This window comes from Aethalodelphis obliquidens, unplaced genomic scaffold, assembly GCF_003676395.1.
Source record: "Aethalodelphis obliquidens isolate GAN/ISIS:26980383/991018 unplaced genomic scaffold, ASM367639v1 scaffold69, whole genome shotgun sequence".
NCBI lineage: Eukaryota > Metazoa > Chordata > Mammalia > Artiodactyla > Delphinidae > Aethalodelphis > Aethalodelphis obliquidens.
The window spans coordinates 239874-258311 of record NW_020838013.1 but is presented as its reverse complement, the minus strand read 5'-3'; the positions used below and the strand labels follow the sequence as shown (position 1 = coordinate 258311).

The 18438-nt window shown below is 59.1% G+C and overlaps 1 protein-coding gene across 2 annotated transcripts in view; it reads left to right on the top strand.

Annotated features, from left to right (window-relative positions):
- SYT7 (synaptotagmin 7) overlaps positions 1-17589 on the top strand; it is a 58724-nt gene extending 41135 nt beyond the window's left edge. Inside the window, exons 7-13 of one of the 2 annotated variants that reach the window (XM_027090163.1) lie at positions 155-277; positions 5145-5280; positions 9540-9810; positions 13243-13412; positions 13808-13922; positions 14418-14617; positions 16793-17589. In XM_027090163.1, the coding sequence (XP_026945964.1) occupies positions 155-277; positions 5145-5280; positions 9540-9810; positions 13243-13412; positions 13808-13922; positions 14418-14617; positions 16793-16897 (1120 nt within the window). In that variant the 3' untranslated portion in view covers positions 16898-17589. The remainder of the gene's footprint in view (positions 1-154; positions 278-5144; positions 5281-9539; positions 9811-13242; positions 13413-13807; positions 13923-14417; positions 14618-16792) is intronic. The other variant, XM_027090162.1, reaches the window with a different exon arrangement.
- The last annotated feature ends 849 nt before the right edge of the window (positions 17590-18438 follow it).

The window sequence follows — 18438 nt, the reverse complement described above, 5'->3', positions numbered from 1 at the left end:
TTGGTTTCTCTTCTGCAGGGCCAGTTTCTTACACTTGTTTCTTCTCTCTTTTTGTCTCTGTCTCTGTCTCTGTCTCTCTCTCCTTCCCCTCCCCGCCTCCGCCCCTGGGGCCTCCTCCTTTCACCCTGGCTGGTGGGCTGCCCACCCCTGGCAGGGAAGGCCGGATGGTGGTGCTATCCTTGGTCTTAGGGCTTTCGGAACAGGATGACTTTGCCAATATCCCTGACCTGCAAAACCCAGGAACCCAGCAGAACCAGAACGCTCAGGGGGACAAGAGGTACGAGCACAGGCGAGGGCCTGCGGCGGCGGCAGCAGAGAAGGAGGCGTGGAGAGGCCACCAGCCTCGACCGCCGGTTGCTGGACGAGGCGGCGGCGCCTTCAGCGGATGCTGGAGCAGGACAGCCCCCTCCCCAGCCGGTGCCCTCACACAGGCCACCCTGGTGGTGTCCCTCGGGTCTGAGGCCTGTGTGGCTGTCCTGGGGCCATTCTGGATCAAGCCTGCTCCCCGGGCATGCCTGCCCTTGCCCGGAGCAAGCCAGCCTTTCTGCCCCATCTTCCCGCTTGGCTCCCCTCTGCTGCACCCTCATCTTTCATCTCTGCCCCACCCCGACCCAGAAATCCCAGTTTCTCCGGTGGTTGGTGGGCGGCGGGGATGTTAGGGAAGGGGCGCCAGCCTGTTCTCCCTCATCCCCGCCACCTCAACCTCCCTCTTGCCTGGAGGTCCCGCTGGGGTGATGGACATGGACACACACACACACACACACACACACACACACACACACACACACACACCTGCAGAGATGTGATACGGCTGCTCTCGGCTGATGGAAGAGGAGCCCCTGGTGGGAAGGGTCTGGGGCCTGGGAGAGGCCTGGTGACCAGAAAGGCAGCCCCTGAGCCCGAGGTACCAGGAGGAGGAAATGGGATAGGGGGTGGGGGGTGAGAGCAGCCGGCAGGTGCTGGTCAGGCCCTCTGTCACCGGGAACCCTGCTGCTGGCCCTCAGGGGTAGCCTGTGTGGCCACAGCACAGGCTGAGCCGAGGCCTGGGCATCCAACCGTCCGTGGCCCCGGCCACCAGGAATGCAGGGAGGCATCTTCGGAGGCCCCCGTTAGAAGCGCTCTCACGGAGAAGGGGACGGGGAAAGATCAGAGGTCCCAGGGTTCAGGCAGCGTCACTAAGGGGGGGTGATCCTGCACCTGGTCTGGCCGCTTTCTCCCACCTGGCCTTGGGCTGGGCCAGCCACACACCTGTGATCGTGGGAGGAGGGCTCATCACCTTGGCCAGGTGTGCTTTTCATCAGAAAAGGCCTACAGGAGAGTGTGGCCTGGCAGCCAGGTTGCCTCCTCGTTGCTCTGCTACCAGAGCCTCGTTCTGCAACCTTGGGCAAGTCACAGCCCTTCTCTGGGCCTCTGTTTCCTCACCTGTCCAATGAAGGATTGGACAGGGTGACCCCTTCGAGCTCGGACATGCTAAGCCTCTAATGAGGGAGCAGACCCTCGGACTGGGGCACTTGTCAGAGCCTGTCAGCCAGGCGGAGACCCTGACACCTGCTTATTAAGAGTCCTGAAGGTGCAGGAAGGGACTGTTCCGGGCTGCTGCCAGGGGCCTGTGTGTTAGGGGAGGACAGGCCAAGTTAGCTGACTTGCCTGTCCGTCTGGTGGCTTCTGGAAACCAACTCTCTTATTTTCTTCCCATCCCGAGTTCCCAGTTGCATGTCTATGGTGGACAAAGCCAGAAGTCCCCAGAGAGTGGGAGGGGAGAGTGGGACCAGCTCTTTGACTCGGTGGTACAGATGGTGTCACACCCTGAGCCCAAGTCCTGGGGTGCGGGAGGAACGGAGTCTGCCACCTCCAACCCCCTGGAGCCACCGGGGTCCTGGCTTCCTGAGCTCAGAGCTCAGAGCTGGGCTGCAGGCGGGCCAGAGGGCCATGGGGAGAGGGCCAGGGGCCATGGGCCAGAGGCTGCAGGAGCAGGGCTGCAGCCCTCTGAAAACCTGCTAAGGACCCCCTTGTCGAGAAGGGTGAGAAGCGTGAGGGAGCAGATGCAGGCTGGAAACGAGATTTCATGTCACCCATGTGTTACTGAACTGGTTCCATTTTCACCCACAGCCTGTTTTTACCTCCTCGCCACTTAGGTCTCACTCCATATAACACACTCACCCCTTCTGATCATTACATCAGTCGTCCCCTGCCTCCCTGGGAAAGGTGGGTGTGGAGCTGGAGGCCCTGGGCCCACGCCCCAACCCAGCCCGACTTTCCCAGTGGACACAGGCCATTCCCACCTGGTCACGCCCACCCCATCCTGGAAGCTCATTTCTCGAGGCTCTTGGGGGGTTTCCCAGGTGATCGGCCACTGCAAGGGTGCTTCCTGCCCGGCACTCTCCCATCCCCAAGCTTGGCGTTAGCACCACCCACAAGGCGCTTTAGGGCTCCACCCCTCTGGGTTCCTGGCTGCATGAATCTTGGAATGGTGGGCCTGGGCCAGCTGTCCCTTCCTCCTCAGCTTCTGCCTCCAGACCCAGGGTCTGCCCTTCGGCCCCAGTGCCCCCTTCTCCACCCAGCTGACCCCTTGGCCGGATGTCACCGGGGTAACGGGTGGGTGGCCCTTGGCTGTTGTGTTGGGGAGGACATTCTGCCCCCGAGGTCTGTTAGCAGCAGGCTCCTGGGAGACAGGAGGGCCCTGGGAGGAGGAGTGGCCACTCCAGGTCCCAAGCAAGGTGGGGTGCATCTAGCAAGTCGCTGCCCCCCACTCCCAGGGTCCTTGGTGGCCCTGAAGCCCCGCATCCAGGATCCCCCAAGCCCCTGGGCCTCAGCGCCGGGGCCCCAATAACTTCGGAATGCTGCTGGGCCCAGGAGGGAGGGAAGGAGGCCAAAGCCGCCCCTGGCTCCCACGCCCTGCTGTGCCCGCTCCACCTCGCCCATGCTGTCCTGCACCCATGCGCACCTCATGCTCTCAGCCACCCGCTCACCCTTGCTCCTTGGGATCCGAATGGTTTCCCCCGTGGCCCCACCCCCACCGGAGTCGGGGGCGGGGCCGGGCGGGACCTGGCCACCCCCACGCTGCCCTCGCTCCGAAGCCACCATGTTTCTTCTGTCCCGGTGTGTGTCCCCCGCCTCCTCTCTGCCTCTACTCTCCTCCTTGTCCCCTCGACGCACCCGCAGCCTCTTCACTCGCCTCCGACTAACCTTTCTCGGCCTCTCTCTCTCCCCCTCCCTCCCGGTCTCCTTCCTCCCATCTGCTCCTCGCAGGGATGTCCCTGGGCCAGTGACGGGCCCTCCGCCTCTCCCTCTGCCTCTGTGCTCCTGTCTCTCTGTCCCTTTCTGTCCTGTGACCTCCGATAGCTTCAGTGGCGCTGACCATCTCTTCCCAGGCTGCTTTGCAGCTGTGCTGACGCTGTGGTGTGGCCAAAATAACTCCGACTTTCTCATACCTTCAGCAGTCAATCTCGGCTCTCTCCTCCTCTCCCACTCTATTTTTAACCTGACTTTACCTCTCCAGCTATTTCAGTCTCCTCCTCCCCGTGCCTGTCTGTGTGAGCACGTGTCCATGTGTGTATATGTGCGTGTGCTCTGCTCTGGCCGCACCTCTGGGAGGGTGCCCCGCGCCTCCCGGGTGGGGTGGGGCGTTTCCGTGTCGTCCGGGCAAGGCCAGGCCCTCACAGCAGGTGCGCCGTGCCTCTGATTCTCAGAGCGTCTGTCCCCGAAACCGCTCCCTGCTTTTTTGTTTCAGCGTTTCCCAATTCACATGCGCACCTTGGCATGCCGGGGCCTCCCTGAATGTGTGTCCTCTCAGGATCTAAGTGTGCACATCGCTGTATGTCTGTCATCTTGCTGCTCTGGTTGACCTGCCTGGTTGCCCCTGCCATTCTCTCCGTGTTGCCCTGGGTGTCTGTCAGGCTTGTGTGCACTCGTGTGTGTGTGTGTATGTGTGTGTGTGTGTGTGTGTGTGTGTGTGAGCGTGTGCACACTCACCCCCTGCTGTTGGGTCCTGGTGTCTCTCCTCCAGGGCCTGGCATATCCTGTGCATGTCTGTCTGCCTGTCGTAGTCAACCGTGTGCTGGCGGCTGGTCCATTCCGAGGGCCACGGCTTGTGTCCAGCCTGTGTGTGTGTCTGAGTCTGTGGCTCTGGTACTCTCGAAGCTGTTCTATTGTAGCCCATCTCGAGCCCTGTGCTCCCATCACCCCGTCTTCCTCGCTGCCTGCCCCCATCTCTCCTCCTCATGGGGTGTTCCAGCCTGGTCCCTAGGCAGGCTTTTAATGCCCCCTTCCTGAACCCCAGCTAGACGGAGACTGGGCTCACCACCCAGCCTCTGGACCAGAGAGCCCAGCTTGCCGGGGGCAGTGTGGAGCCGGGGTGCACACAAGGCCTGGAATGGAGCCGTCAGATCTGGGGTTTTTCGGTGGGACCCTGTCTTTCTCTGACCCTGGGTGAGAGCCTTATCAAACGTGTAGCCCTCGGAGTGGGAGAAGGGTCGGGTTTGGGCAAGGGGGTGTAGATTTGCCCTGTCCAATAGGTGACTATTTAAATCTAAATTAGTTTAAGTCAAACAATCGTGAAAATTCAGTTCTCAGTCATACTGGCCACATTTCAAATGCTCAATAACCATGGGTGGACATAGAAAGTTCTATTGGACAGAGCTGTGCGGACAGTGGTCCTGAGCTCACCTGGTCAGTCTCGTGTCTAAAGGGCACCTGTGTTCCCGCTGAGCCTGAGCAAACAGGTGGGGCCTCCAGGAGACAGGTGCTCTGGGCGTGTTTGCCTAGGGTAATGACACGGAGAGAGGACACGCCGTCTTGGGAACCTCCCAGGCTGGGGCAAGCAGGGATGGATGGAGCCTCTGGGGAGGGAGGATGCTCAGAGACCACCATGCAAGCAGGGGCTGAAGGGTAGGGGATTTTCTGGGAAACAGCAGGAGTGGGAACACTGGCCGAAAAGGCACCTGCCGGGGAAGTCAAAGCCGGATCGCGCTGGGGCAGAGGCGAGGGGGACGGCCCTGCCCCCATGGACAAAAGCGTAGCTCCTGCTGGCCCGCAGGAGGTGGCAGCGACTTGGGTCTCAGGAGGCTCTGCTGCCACCCAGACCCGTGGCGCCCAGCCCAGCCCGCCTCTAGGTCCATGCTTATTCGGATTCCTCCCACCCCCAGGTTGCCTACCGGAGGGAAGGCAGTGAACACAGCCCCAGTGCCGGGCCAGACGCCCCACGATGAGTCTGACCGCCGGACTGAGCCTCACTCCTCCGTCTCAGATCTCGTCAACTCCCTCACCAGTGAGATGCTCATGGTGAGACGGGCAGGAGGCCCGGGGCCGGGGGAGGGGCAGGCGTGGAGATCGGTGACAGCGTGGGAGTCACGCAGGGGAACCAGCATGGTCATCTGTCAAGAGAGACTAAGAATTCCCACCCTCCTCCAGTCTCTGGATTGAGCAGGGGCCCAAGAAACCTGCGATGTGATCCTAGAAGGAGAGGCTAGTGGAGCGAGGGCTTGGAGGCGGAAGGTGTCCCCTCTCTTGGGGTGGCATCCCACTGAGTAGCGGTCTCGGGTGGCGCTCCCCGTGGAGCGGGTCTCATATCCCCATCCCAGGGACCATCCCCAATCCCCATGGCTGGGGAGCCAGCTGAGGCCCAAAGAGAACAGGAGAGCAGAACCCCTCTGGTCCTAGTTCCTATGAGGGAACAGCTGTGCTGGGGTTCTCCTGTCCACACCCCAGCCTCCCGGGATCCCTGTCTTATGGATCTGGGGTGTTTTCACCACGGGAGAGGTTGTGGCTTCACATGGCGCTCCCTGGTGGCAGCAGTGAGTCACAGCCGTTTGCCTCATCTGTACTTTCCAAAGAGCTCCTGGAGGGACCAAGGCCCCAGGGCGATAGAGCACACTGTGATCTGGCAGCTGGAGATTTCAGGCGGGAGTCAGTCACAGGCCTGGCAGCCCAGAGTTTCCAGGAAGGCTGGGCGAGGACGTGAGGGTGGGAACCCGGTGCCTGCTAGGTTCCTACTGGGACCTGGGCCCCGCTTCCTCTTCCCCCTTCCCTCCTCCCTGTCTCCCCCCTTCCTCCCAAAGAGGGAGGGAAGGGGGCTCGGTGGGCTCTCAGGCCCTCGCCAGACCTGACGTCATTCAGTTCAGAGGCCCCTTGCCCACTGCTCTGACACCGCAGCCCCCAGCCTCCCCGGGGCCCCCGGAGCCCCCAGGCCCCACCCTCCTGCCATTCAGGGCTCGGCGGGCTCTAACCATCCATCCACACTCTTCTTTTCTAGCCCAGCGCCTCTCAAATTGTGATAGGCACACGAATCACTGGGGGATCTGTTAAAATTCAGATTCCCAGTCAGCAAGCCTGCTACGGGCCCCCAAATCTGCGTTTCTCTCCGATGCAGATTAGAGCATCAGATTTTCCACGTTCCATATCTGGTCTCCCTTGGGCCTCCCCACCTCTCCCCTCTCCCTGCCCCCTGGGCCCTGAGTGCCTGGTCCTGCACCGCCTCCTCTCTGTCTTCCCCCATCCATGTAGATCAGCCCAGCCATCCTCTCCTCTGGACGGGCCATCGCCACAGTCCATCCTGCCTCTCTGTGCAGCCTCTTAATTGGCTACAGCTTCCCGGTAGCCAGGTTCCCAGAAGGGACGGCCCTTTCCCAGCCAGCTTGCCTACCCCTTGCTGCCCCCGGTTGGGGGCGGGGGTGGGGGGGGGGGAAGAGCCGCAGGCAGAAGGAGGAAGTGCAGGCCCCAGCGCCCTCTCACGTGCTCAGCAGATGCTCAGAGGTGGGCAGGCAGGGTCTAATTGCCTAGCCCTAGGCCAAAGCCGGGTCACTGGCATTAATAGTGATGATGAAGATGAACAGGGCAGAAGTAAACCATCGGCTGAACTCCCTGCCCCAGGTGTGGAGAAACAGGAGTCGGGCACCCGCAGCCTTACAGACAAAGGGACCAAGGGGACAGGGTCAGAGAGGAGTCTGGGCCGCATCCCCACCTGAGTTACTCCTGCCCTGCTTACTTCTGCCAGAGCTGGGGCTCGGGCAGCACCTCCTCCAGCCCTTGGTGGGGGAGGGGGTGGTGGCTAGCCTGGTTGCCATGGAAACAGATCGAGGCCCCGCCCCAGCTGGTTAATTAAGACTCAGGGCTGTGGTTTGGGAAGGCTGGGGGTGGGCACAGAGCCACTGCCCACTTCTGAGGTGAAGCCCACTGGCCCAGCTTGGGCCTCTCACCCAAGGCTACCTTGTTTGGGAACCAAGATCCAAGTGACCGGCCTCAGGTGAGGCTGGGGCCACCTGGGCTCCAGTCACCAGGGTCTCCACCCCAACTTTAGAAGGAATGTGGAGGGGCAAGTGGTCGTGGCAGGGACTGCATGCCCAGGCTCTCAGTCCATGGCCAGCAGTGGCAGGCGCCAGGCCACAGAGCAGGACCACGAAAGTGATGTAAACCCCCCCTTAACCTTCCCTGGAACCCCGTAACATAGGTGTGTCTCATGGTCCCATTCTACAGATGCAAAAAGTGAGGTTAAAAGGGAGTGGGGCCGGTAGGAGGAGAAGGAAGGAGCGCCAGGGGAAAACTGGATCTGGGTCGGGAAGCCAGATTCTCAGCGGGCCTGGGTGGAGCTTGCAGGGCTGCCTGGATCCCGCCAAGGGGCAGGGCTTGAGGGACCCGCTTCCACTGTGAGAACAGCAAGGGAGGCAGCTCAGCCCCCCTTCCACCTCCAGGCAGGACCCGGGGTGTGGCTAGGGAAGCCCCAGATCTGAGTGTGAGAGTGAGGGCAGCTGGAAGGGCACTCGTGGTGGCTGGGCGCTGACTTGGGTTCGAACTCCGGGCTCATCTCTTAGTCACAGGCGACTTGAGGCAGTAATCTCTCTGTGCCCCCAACCAAGTTGGAGCATGGTAGTGCCTGCCTCATCAGGATGCTGTAGGGAGTAGAGGAGGGCAAAGCATACAGTACAAGGAGCAGGGTAGTTACTATCGTTAGTGTGATTTGCGTACTCCTCACCTAGGGCAGTTGAGTCCTCACTGGCTTGCAGGAGGAAGTCTCAGAATGTCTTGGGATGTGGGCCTGTTTTGGTGGAAAGAGTGGACTTTCAAGTCAGAGAGAGTCCATACTGCTGTGCAATCTTGGACGTGTGACTTAACCTCTCTGAGCCAGTCTCCTCAGCTAGAGAGCGGTGATAGCTGCCTCTCCCGGCTGTTGTCAGGATTCAGTAAGAAGAGGTGATGTAAGAGTCTTCCGCAGCGGTTGGTGGGCACTATACACATTCTTATCATCTGTATTAATTAGTATTTCAGAGCCTGGGGTCACCTCTCCACGATGAAGGGGGAGGGCACAGAGAAGTCTCCTGCAGGGGAAGGAGAGAAAGCAAACCGGTACCAGCAGTTTTGTCATAAACGTGGTACCCTGAGTCCTACCCTGGCTCTTACCCAATCACCTCAGGAGCGTTTTTTGTTTTTTTACTGGAGTATAGTTGAGTTACAGTGTTGTGTTAGTTTCAGGTGTACAGCAAAGTGAATCAGTTGTACGTATACATATCTCCACTCTTTTTTAGCTTCTTTTCCCATATAGGTCATTACAGAGTACTGAGTAGAGTTCCCTGTGCTATACGGTAGGTCCTTATTAGGTATCTATTAACCACCAGGTGGCTGGGGGATGGGCAAGATTCTAAAACCTAACCAGGTGTCCCCAGTGAGCAACCACAGCTGGAAACACTGGCTGGGAGACCCTCCCCCCAATTACTTCCTAGTTTTTCAACATCCTCCTGGGAATGGGACACCATGCCACCCACCACAAGTCTGTCGGTTGCTGGGTCGGCTCCAGTGCCACCCCCCGGGGATGAGGGCTGAATGCAGGTGTAGCCTCCGTTCCAGTGGTCCTCAGCCTTGGTTTGCAGTACTGTCATCTGAGGCTCCTATTACACAATTCTGCCGCCCAGGGCCACCCCAGCCCCATCAAATGAGGCTCCCCAGGGATGGGGCCTGGGAATCTGTACTTTTAGTGTCCCTGCCTTACACAAACAGACGTTGCTTCTGAAAACTCGCCTCTCTCATTTTGTAAATCACATCATCCTCAGAACCCCAGAGTCGCTTTCTAAAGAAATACCGTGGTAAACTCTTTCGAGATGAGAACAATCTCCCTCGTCTGTTTTGTAGCCCAGGTTTTTGTGTCGGTGTATTTCGCAGGGGACCCCGCAGGGCTGTTGGAAGAGTGGAAAGATGGAGGAGGGGGCTGGGTGGGGGGCGGGTCCCAGGGTGCACCAGGGGAGGCGAAGCAGACCCGAGGCTCTGAGAGGCTGGGAAGTGGGGTGCACGCTGCTCTGGGGTTCAGGGGCTGTCCCGGCTCTGCCCCTCCCTCCCTGTGTGACCCTGGTCAGGGCACCTGCCCCCCACCTCAGCATCCTCACCCAGATCTGAATGTGGGCTGTACCACCACCAGCCCCGCGTGGTGACCAGGGGAAGGAGGCGGCTGGACCGGCCTTGGGCACAGCGAGGCCTCCCAACCCTGCTGGGCTGCAGAGGGGGCTTCAGGGAAGCAGAATCCTCCCCAGCGCTGCCTGCCTCTCCCCCGCCCCCAGCTCTCCCCAGGCTCTGAGGAGGACGAGGTCCACGAGGGCTGCAGCCGAGAGAACCTGGGCCGGATCCAGTTCAGCGTCGGCTACAACTTCCAGGAGTCCACGCTCACCGTGAAGATCATGAAGGCCCAGGAGCTGCCGGCCAAGGACTTCAGCGGCACCAGCGACCCCTTCGTCAAGATCTACCTGCTGCCAGACAAGAAGCACAAGCTGGAGACCAAGGTGAAGCGGAAGAACCTGAATCCCCACTGGAACGAGACCTTCCTCTTTGAAGGTGAGGCTGCGCTGCCCCTGCCCCCAGAGTCCCCCTCTTCCCCTCCTCCACCCCCCCAACCCTCCCCCCTCCACGTGACCACATGCACAAACGCACACGTACCGGTGCGCGCACACGTGCGTCCCGACACGCACGGGCGAGTAACTCGGCCCGGTTAACCTGCTGCGTACCGTGTCCAGCTGGGATGAGGTTACAGGGCTGAGTGGAACCAGCATCACAGCCAGAGGCCGAGGAGGAAAGCTGGGTCCCTGCCCGGACACAGGACCCATCCTCAGGCGTGCAGGGAGGAAGGAAGGCAGCCGCAGGGTCCAGAGGTGGGGCACCCGCAGTGACCGTAGTGTAGTGGGTAAGAGCCCAGGCTGCCTGAGTTTGAATCTCAGCTCTGCCACTTACTAGCTGTGTGACCAGAGGCAAGTTCCTGAACCTCTCTGTGCCATGGTTTCCCCATCTGTAAAATAAAGATACTAGTGAGGGTTAAACAACTCAGTGCATTGTAAAAGCACTTACAACACCCAGAAAACACTTTATACCAGTTTGTTAAACACACTCCATCGGCTGCCCTTCTCTGACCCCTCCCCCTATTCGGGACAGGCCCCCCCAGATGCACAGGAACAAGAGCTCTGAGCCATGCCCCGGGGTCCTAGAGGCAAATATCCTTCCTCTCTCCTGCAGGCCCATCTTTATCTCTTGTCTCTGAGGAGTCAAGGTAACCAGGAAACTGGGTGTGTGATCAGGGAGTGATTTCTGTCCCAGGCCCTTTGGGTGCCTGGACCCCACTTAGAGAAACCATTACCCTTTCTTGACAGCTGTGTTCAACCAGTGAGAATAAATCCCTACAACACCAACTGCCGACTGCCTGGTGCCCTGGCTCTTCAGAACCTACAGTGTGTGCCCCAGGGAATCAGGAATCTTCCCCATCTGGTGTACCAGCCACTTGATATCTCACCCCTTCAGCTGGCACAGTGACAGCCAGCTCACCCACTAAATAAATCATTGAGGGTGAGCTAGTGAGTGCTTGCTCGTTTCTTCCCTCCTCAGTTCTGCATGGGAACAGGTTTAGAGATGGCACAACCAGTGAGAGGCTTGGCTGTCTGTCTGCAGGTGTATGTAGCCAGCTGGTGGGATGAAATTTATGGGCAGAGCCCCAATCCACTGATCCCTTCTGCAAACATTTACCCAGCATCTAGTATGGGCTGGGCACTGTCCTGGGTACTTGGGGTACAGAAAAGAATGAGGCACCATTGTGACCCTCAAGGCATTCCTTGGAGGACACAGATGTGTAGATAATTAAGCCATACATTGCATGACAGATGCTGCGAGAACCCAATATAAACTCCCCTTGGTGGCGCTGAAAAACGTTTCCCAGAAGAGAGGCCATTCATGATGGGTTCTGATGGATGAATAGGAGTTTGCCAGATAGGAGACTGCCTCCTCTGGTGTTGAAGAGAGCTGACTCAGGCGCAGGGACCTCTTGAAGCCTTCAACCTTTCCAGAACACTTGTCCTCATGCATTTTACCTGAATGGATGCCAAAGGTCACCTGGGGAATTCCCTGGCAGTCCAGTGGTTACGACTCCGTGCTTTTACTGCCAAGGACCCGGGTTCAATCCCTGGTCAGGGAACTAAGATCCCACAAGCCATGCAGCGTGGCAAAAAAAAAAAAGAAAAAAGTCACCTGGACAGGTCCCTGGGGTACTCCAAGGTGAGCAAGACACGGCCCATAGCCTCCCTCAATATAAGGAAGAGGCCCTGAAGGAATTCAGAGTCTGGGGGCTGAAGGAACATAGGATTTCCTCTTCCAGTGCACCTGCCCTGGTGAGAGGTAACTCTGTGCTTCTAGCGTCTTTGGCAAAAGGTGCGAGAATCCTCCAGAACCCTTCCTCTCCCTTCATCTTCTCCACCAGTTGAGCTAAGGTAGTAAGTATCCTCTCTTCTTCCTGCGCACACCCTGGTTCAGGATCTCAGCACCTCAGGCCTCCAGGCTGGCCTGCACCCACTGCCCGCCCCAGGCCGGCCCCTCCTCTGACTGAGCCTCCCAGGGCTGTGACTCCAGCTTCAGACCTGCCCTGGCTCCCTTGTACCTACCATCCCATCCAAGCTCCTTCCCCTGGCTCTCCGCTCTGGCCTCATCTCCTGCTCCAGCCCAGCACACTCCATGCCCTTTCGTGGGCATTTATTCATTTGCTCAATTATTGATTCACTTAACAAATATTTAATCGAGTGCCTACTGTGTGCCAGAAACAGTGTTAGATGCTGGGATCCGGTGGCTGAGGACAGAGATGCCTTCCTGGAAATGCTGGCCCAGTGGGAGAGTCAGACTCATGGAAACATAAATCTCTAGTACAGCCTGAGATAAGTGCTGCAAAAGGAAAGTGCTAGTGTATAAAACAGGGGATCTGACCCCATCTGGCACGTCAGGAAAGAAAGCCGAGACCTGATGGAAGAGGATAGGCCAGGACGGGGCACGGTGGGGCTGGGGCAGGAAAAGCCAGGGTGGCTGGAGCTCCGTCATTGAGTGAAGAGCGGTCACAAGATGAGCAAGGAGAGGACAGCGGGCCAAGTTGTGGAAGGACCTGAAGGCAAGGCAAGGCGCACGGCTTTTATTCTAAGTGCACTGGGAGCCTCTGAAAGGCTTTCGGCAGGAGGGCATCATAATGTGATTTCTATTTTTAAAAGATCACTCTGGCTGCCGTGTTGCAAAGGGGCTGTAAGAGAAAGTACACAAGCGGGGAGGGCTGTTTGGAAACTCTTGCAACTATCTAGGCAAGAGGTGCTGGCGGCTTGGATGGGGAGGTGGCCGTGGAGACGGGGGCGGCTGCTGGTCTGATGAGGAAGGACAGGAGGACTGGCTGGTGCATCGGCAGGAGGAGGAAGAGGAAGCGCGGAGTCCTAGGACAGACGTCTACTGCTTTTTCTTTGCCTTTGCCATTTCCCTCTGCCCTGAGTCCTCCTGGGGCTTGCTTTCTGCCAGCTGTGGCCATCTCAGGCAGGGCCACTTGCCCAGGCTTGTCTCAGGGTGATTGGCAGTGGCAGGGCTACCCAGAGAGCAAGGTGGCCACTGTCCAGTCGCCGAGATGGACCCGTGATGAACCAGTGAATGAATTGTCCCAGTCTGCTCTTGATTAGCTGTGGGACTTTGGGCAGGTAAGTTAAGCCATCGGAGCCTCAGTCTCCTCCTCCGTAAAATGGACAAGATACCGTCCACCTCACAGAACTGTCAAGGGAGACAGATGAGACCACGACAGTCCTTGCTAACATTTCAGGAGGGTCTGAACGTGGGTGTTGCTGGCTGCACCCAGGTGGGGTGGCAGCAGGAAGACACAGGGCCAGCCCTCCCCTTCCTCCTGGGGCCTTCCTACCCAGGAGCGTTGCCCTGCCCCGGCCCCGTGTGGCCACTCTGTCCTGCTCTTCCCCTGTGCTGTCTGTCTCCCAGGTTTCCCCTACGAGAAGGTGGTGCAGAGGATCCTCTACCTCCAGGTCCTGGACTACGACCGCTTCAGCCGCAATGACCCCATCGGGGAGGTGTCCATCCCCCTCAACAAGGTGGACCTGACCCAGATGCAGACCTTCTGGAAGGATCTGAAGCCATGCAGCGATGGGAGTGTAAGGCCCCACCTGCGGGTCCTGGCTGGGAGGCTGGCAGATCCTGGCCCGGTCCTAGTCCCCTCACAAGCTCAGGGAATTGGGAAGGTTATGGGTGGGGCAGGGCAGGTGGGCGGGCCTGACAGAGCAGTTCCCACCCACAATCTCAGGGGAGGCTGGGCTGTGATAAAGAACCTGGGGAGCAGGGCCCAGACCTGCCAGATGAGGGGAGACCAGGTGTGCATCCGTGACAGACAGAGGGGGCGGGTAAGCACCCAGGTCCAAGTGGAGGGGTCCTGGGGCGGGGAGGGGGGCGGGGGGGGCGGGCTCCCCTTGTCCCCACAGCCCTCTTGTTCTCCCTCCCAGGGGAGCTGAGAGGAGTGGCCCAGCCTCACCCCTCCACTTGTCCCTCCCAGGGGAGCCGAGGGGAGCTGCTCCTGTCTCTCTGCTACAACCCCTCTGCCAACTCCATCATCGTGAACATCATCAAAGCCCGGAACCTCAAAGCCATGGACATCGGGGGCACGTCAGGTGCTGGCGGTTCTCGCAGCAGAGGGCAGACGGGCCGGGGAGCTTCTGGCGCACGGGAGTCTCACTGCATGTGGACATCAGGGTCCTGGCTGTGGCCCTCACCCTTGTCCCCCGTGCCCCACCTCCAGTCCCAGCTCCGTTGCCCTAGAGCCCTGGCGCTGTCTCCGGAGCACCCTCAGGGTCAGCGCCATCTTGGATACTGTCCTTCCCAGAATCAGGAGGAAAGCGAACATGACGGTGGGGAGGCCTGGGTTCCAGTCCCAGCTCCGACACCACTTGTCCGTGACCTCGGGTGAGACCTGGCCTCTCAGTCTTCTCCTTCGTGTTCACGGAAGGGCGCTAGGTGATGGCCGAGGCCCCTTGCGGCCCCTCCATCTGCTGACCCCCCCGATCCCCCCTCCTCCTTCCTTAGGGCGTTCCTCACCCTCTGGGGAAATCGCGCAGCCCCAGCTTCCCCCCGCTGCTCCTCTGACCCTTCCCCCACCTGTCCCCCAGACCCTTACGTGAAGGTGTGGCTAATGTACAAGGACAAGCGGGTGGAGAAGAAGAAGACGGTGACGATGAAGAGGAACCTGAACCCCATCTTCAACGAGTCCTTTGCCTTCGACATCCCTACGGAGAAGCTGAGGGAGACAACCATCGTCATCACCGTCATGGACAAGGACAAGCTCAGCCGCAACGACGTCATCGGCAAGGTAGGGGGGCCCCCAGCAAGGGTCTGTTCTCCAGAGAAGCAGCCGGGGTAGTGGACGAGCACAGGGCTGGACAGCAGGAGAGAGAGCGTCAGTCCCTGCCCCTGTCAGGGCCTCCGTTTCATCTCAAAATGAGAGGATTGGACGAGATGCTCCCTAAGTGTCCTACTGTGGGTCCACCGCTTCAGGACAGACCGCTGGAAGAGCAGGGAAAGAAGGAGGTGGTAGGAAAAAGTGCCCTGGATCCCCAGAAGAGGGTTTTCTGGACAGGACGCTCTGACAGGGTAAGGACATCGGAGCAACGTCACCCAGCGTCCCGTCTGTAGAGGGTGAGCTGCGTGAGGCAAGTATTGAGAGCTGTAGTCAGGCTCCAGAGACCTGGCTTTGGTTCCCACCTCATCTTGGTTCCCCAAGGTCAGTTGCCCAAGCGACCTTGGGCCAGTCACTTGCCTCTGTGGGCTCCAGCGTTCTCATTTGTAAATGGAGCTGCTAATACCAACCCTACAGCACCTCACAGGGTGGCGTAAGAATTGCCTGAGATACGTGGACATTCTCCTTGTGGAAAGTGACCTCTCCTCCTCCTATTTTAACCCCAAATCCATGCCTGGCCTTGAGTTTCTGCAGGATGCGATTCTGTGACATAAACGCATCCATGTCTATTCCTGTGTTTGTTTATGGCTTAGTGTTGAGAGTACGCTCCTGATAGTCATACTACCTGGATCCAGGTGCCAGGTCCACCTCTTGACAGCCATAACCTTTATGAGTCTCATTTCCTCCTCTTGAAATGAGAGCAAGACGATCCTAACCTCACAGTGTGCTGGGAGGATTAGGTAACACAGGCGAGAGGCTTAGCACAGAACTTGGGATGTGTATGTTAGCTACTATCATAATGAAAGTTGTTTTTGAAGAGTTCTTAGTAAGGGCATGTGTGTCCATTTAGGCTTGGAAGTTTGACCAGGAACAGTGCAGGAAGCCAGTGATCAGGGCAGGAGGAGGGGAGGGGTAGATGCCAGGAGCAAGTGAGGGGAGACCGTGGATCACCCAGGGCACAGCCCTGTATGAGGGAAGTGGGAAGGGGCGACCTGGGCGCCCACAGGGAAGGGGGCCGAGGTGGAGACACCTCTCAGACAGATAGGAATGGAGAACCTAGCTGCTGGGGGTGGAAGAGAAGCAGCTGGCCCCGAAGAGGAGAGCTGGCCCTGCCTGCCATCTAGCAAGGCCCAGGGAGTATGACTTGCCGACCTGTGGTCACAAGTGGGACAGGACTCCAGGACAGCATCACCTCCACCCCAGCGGGACTATGTGTTCTTAGCAGGACCTGCTGAGTCCTTCCTTGACGAGCTCAGGCCAAGTAACCATACCTATTTCTAAGCGCTTCTGAAGCTCAGCCTTTTGGAGTTGGGTATTCTCTGGATACCACTTATAGCTCCCTTTGAAACAGTGCTACCTTCTGTTGTCTGAACCAAGGTGGAGGTGGGTTTGTTCTCACTTTGGTCTGGGGAGCTTAGAGAGCCCTATGCTGTTAGCTAATCGTCAGTCACAAGGCTGGTGTCAGCCCGGGGATCATGCACACAGCCCTCCGAGGCTGTGAGGCCCCTAACACAGAGGCAGGTGGGCTTGGGCCGATAGGATAGGGCCCAAAAGACCTAGATTCAAATCCCTCTGCACCACTCATAAATCCTGTGACTATGGGTCAGTCTCTCTGTACCTTAGTTTCTCCATCTGTAAAATGGGGATAATAACATACCTGCCTCACAGGTAAGGATTTGATGATCTATGTATATAAAGTCCCTAGCTCAGTGTCTGGTGTGTAGTAAGTGCCCAGGAGGTGGGAGTGATTGTCAGTAAGGAGAGATAGGCCATGCCCAACAGGTGGGGGAGGGAAGGATGTGGGAGAGAACTGCCTCCATCCCCATCAATCCCAAACCACAGAAGAGTCTGGGAGTCCAATTCGGAAGGGCCAGGCATGCCCAGGCTCCCGAGGGGAGGCACAACAAGGAAAAGAGGGGGGCCTCTGTGGGGTAGGTTGTCACTGCAGGCAGAAGCCCCTTGGTCCCCATGATCACAGGCCATTGTGGAAACGGAGTGTCACCACCATTGACACTCCGATTCCACAATGACACAGGGGTGACGCCCCAGAGAGTGCCACTAATGTCGTCCTCTTCCCTTTCTCCCCAGATCTACCTGTCCTGGAAGAGTGGGCCCGGGGAGGTGAAACACTGGAAGGACATGATTGCGCGTCCCCGGCAGCCTGTGGCTCAGTGGCACCAGCTGAAGGCCTGAATGGGGCCACGGGAGGCCCAGGGGGCCAAGGGCCTGGGTCCCCATCATGCCCTCACCACTTTATGCACAATGCCTGGCCTGGCCCCCCTGCCATGGGTGAGGGAAGGATCCTGAGGGCTGGGCCAGGGAGGGGTCCCAGGAATCCAGCCCCATTCCCCACCGGTCCAGCTCTGGTGGAGGGGCTCTGGGGGCCATTTTCCTGCTTTGCCCCTTTCCTTCCTGACTTGCCGATACTAAAGAAGTGGGGGGCGGAGCACGAGAGCCAGACGGGCAGACGAGCAGATCCCTCCAGAGGCCCGCCAGGTGGGCACGGTCCCCCGTTTTCTTTAAGGCAGTGCCTGGAGTGGAGAAAGGCCACCCCCTCCCCAGGCCGCAACGTGGGCCCAGGAGAGGGGAGGTCGAGGCGTTTGGCCCCGGCCCGACCAAGAGAGGCGTGTTCCAGGGCAGTTTCAGGTGCCGGCTGGGCCCTGATTACCGAGGATCGTATATAGCCCGCTCCGGGGTCCTGGAGCCGCAGCCCTGTGTACTTGTGTTGTGTCCACCGTGTGTGTGTACGTGTGCGTGCGTGCGTGCGTGTGTGCGGGTGGGGGAACTCGCTCCCTGTTTCCCTGGGGCCCGCAGTGCTGAAGACGATGCAGAGAGGGTTTCGTGAAGTGAGGTAGGGCTGGAGGCTGAGAAGTCAATGCGCAGAGCTGGGGGCGGGGGGTGGAGAGGCAGGGATGGAGGAAGGCGGGTGGGGAAGAGGGGGCAGACAGGAGCTGGGCTGAGAGCTGGGCTGCCTCCTCCTCCCCGACCCCGCCTCCCCAAAACTCCACTAGCTCCTTCCCCAGCAATTTCGTCTCTTGAACATTAGGTACCCCCTGTGTGTATCACATTCCACCAGGACTCCCCTGCTCCCTTCTGTCTCAGGGGTCCCAAGCCCCCACTAGCTCTCTTCCCTGACACCCTCATCCAAAGGCACCCTCAGCCTTCCCAGATGTTGTATCCCAGCCGCGCTGGCAACGTTTGCCACGCCTTCCAGCTTCCTTCCCTTTCCTCGTCTCTGTGCAGACCTCCCCAGCCACGCGCCTCCACCCCTCCATCCCCTGTGCCCATAGACCTTCCCTTTCATTCCGTCGTGGTCTCTGATCTGCCATCACCTGACCTTCCCCAGGGCTTTCCTTTCACCTTCCCCACCGATCCTGGTCCCTCAGAGCAGCTCCTTCTGCCCCTCTCAGTTCCGGCAGAGGAAGCAGGGAACATTCTAGGCTTCTGTGAGTTCTGGGGTTGCCCCCACACAAAGAAGCTGTGGTTCCTCTGCCTCAGCTCCTGCAGAGACGAGAACTGGCATCCCCTTGGAGGCAGCAGATTTCGGGATGATCCCTGCTTAAGCCCACTCACCCCCACGCCGGTCCCTGTATTGATGCAAGACAGCCGGTGACAGCCTCAAATCCAGGGGTCCGCGAGCCTGGGCCTGACATTCCTGGCACACACCGCGAGGTGGCGCCCTGACACTACAGTCTGTGGACGAGGTCTGGGAGCACAGTTCAACCCCAGATGGG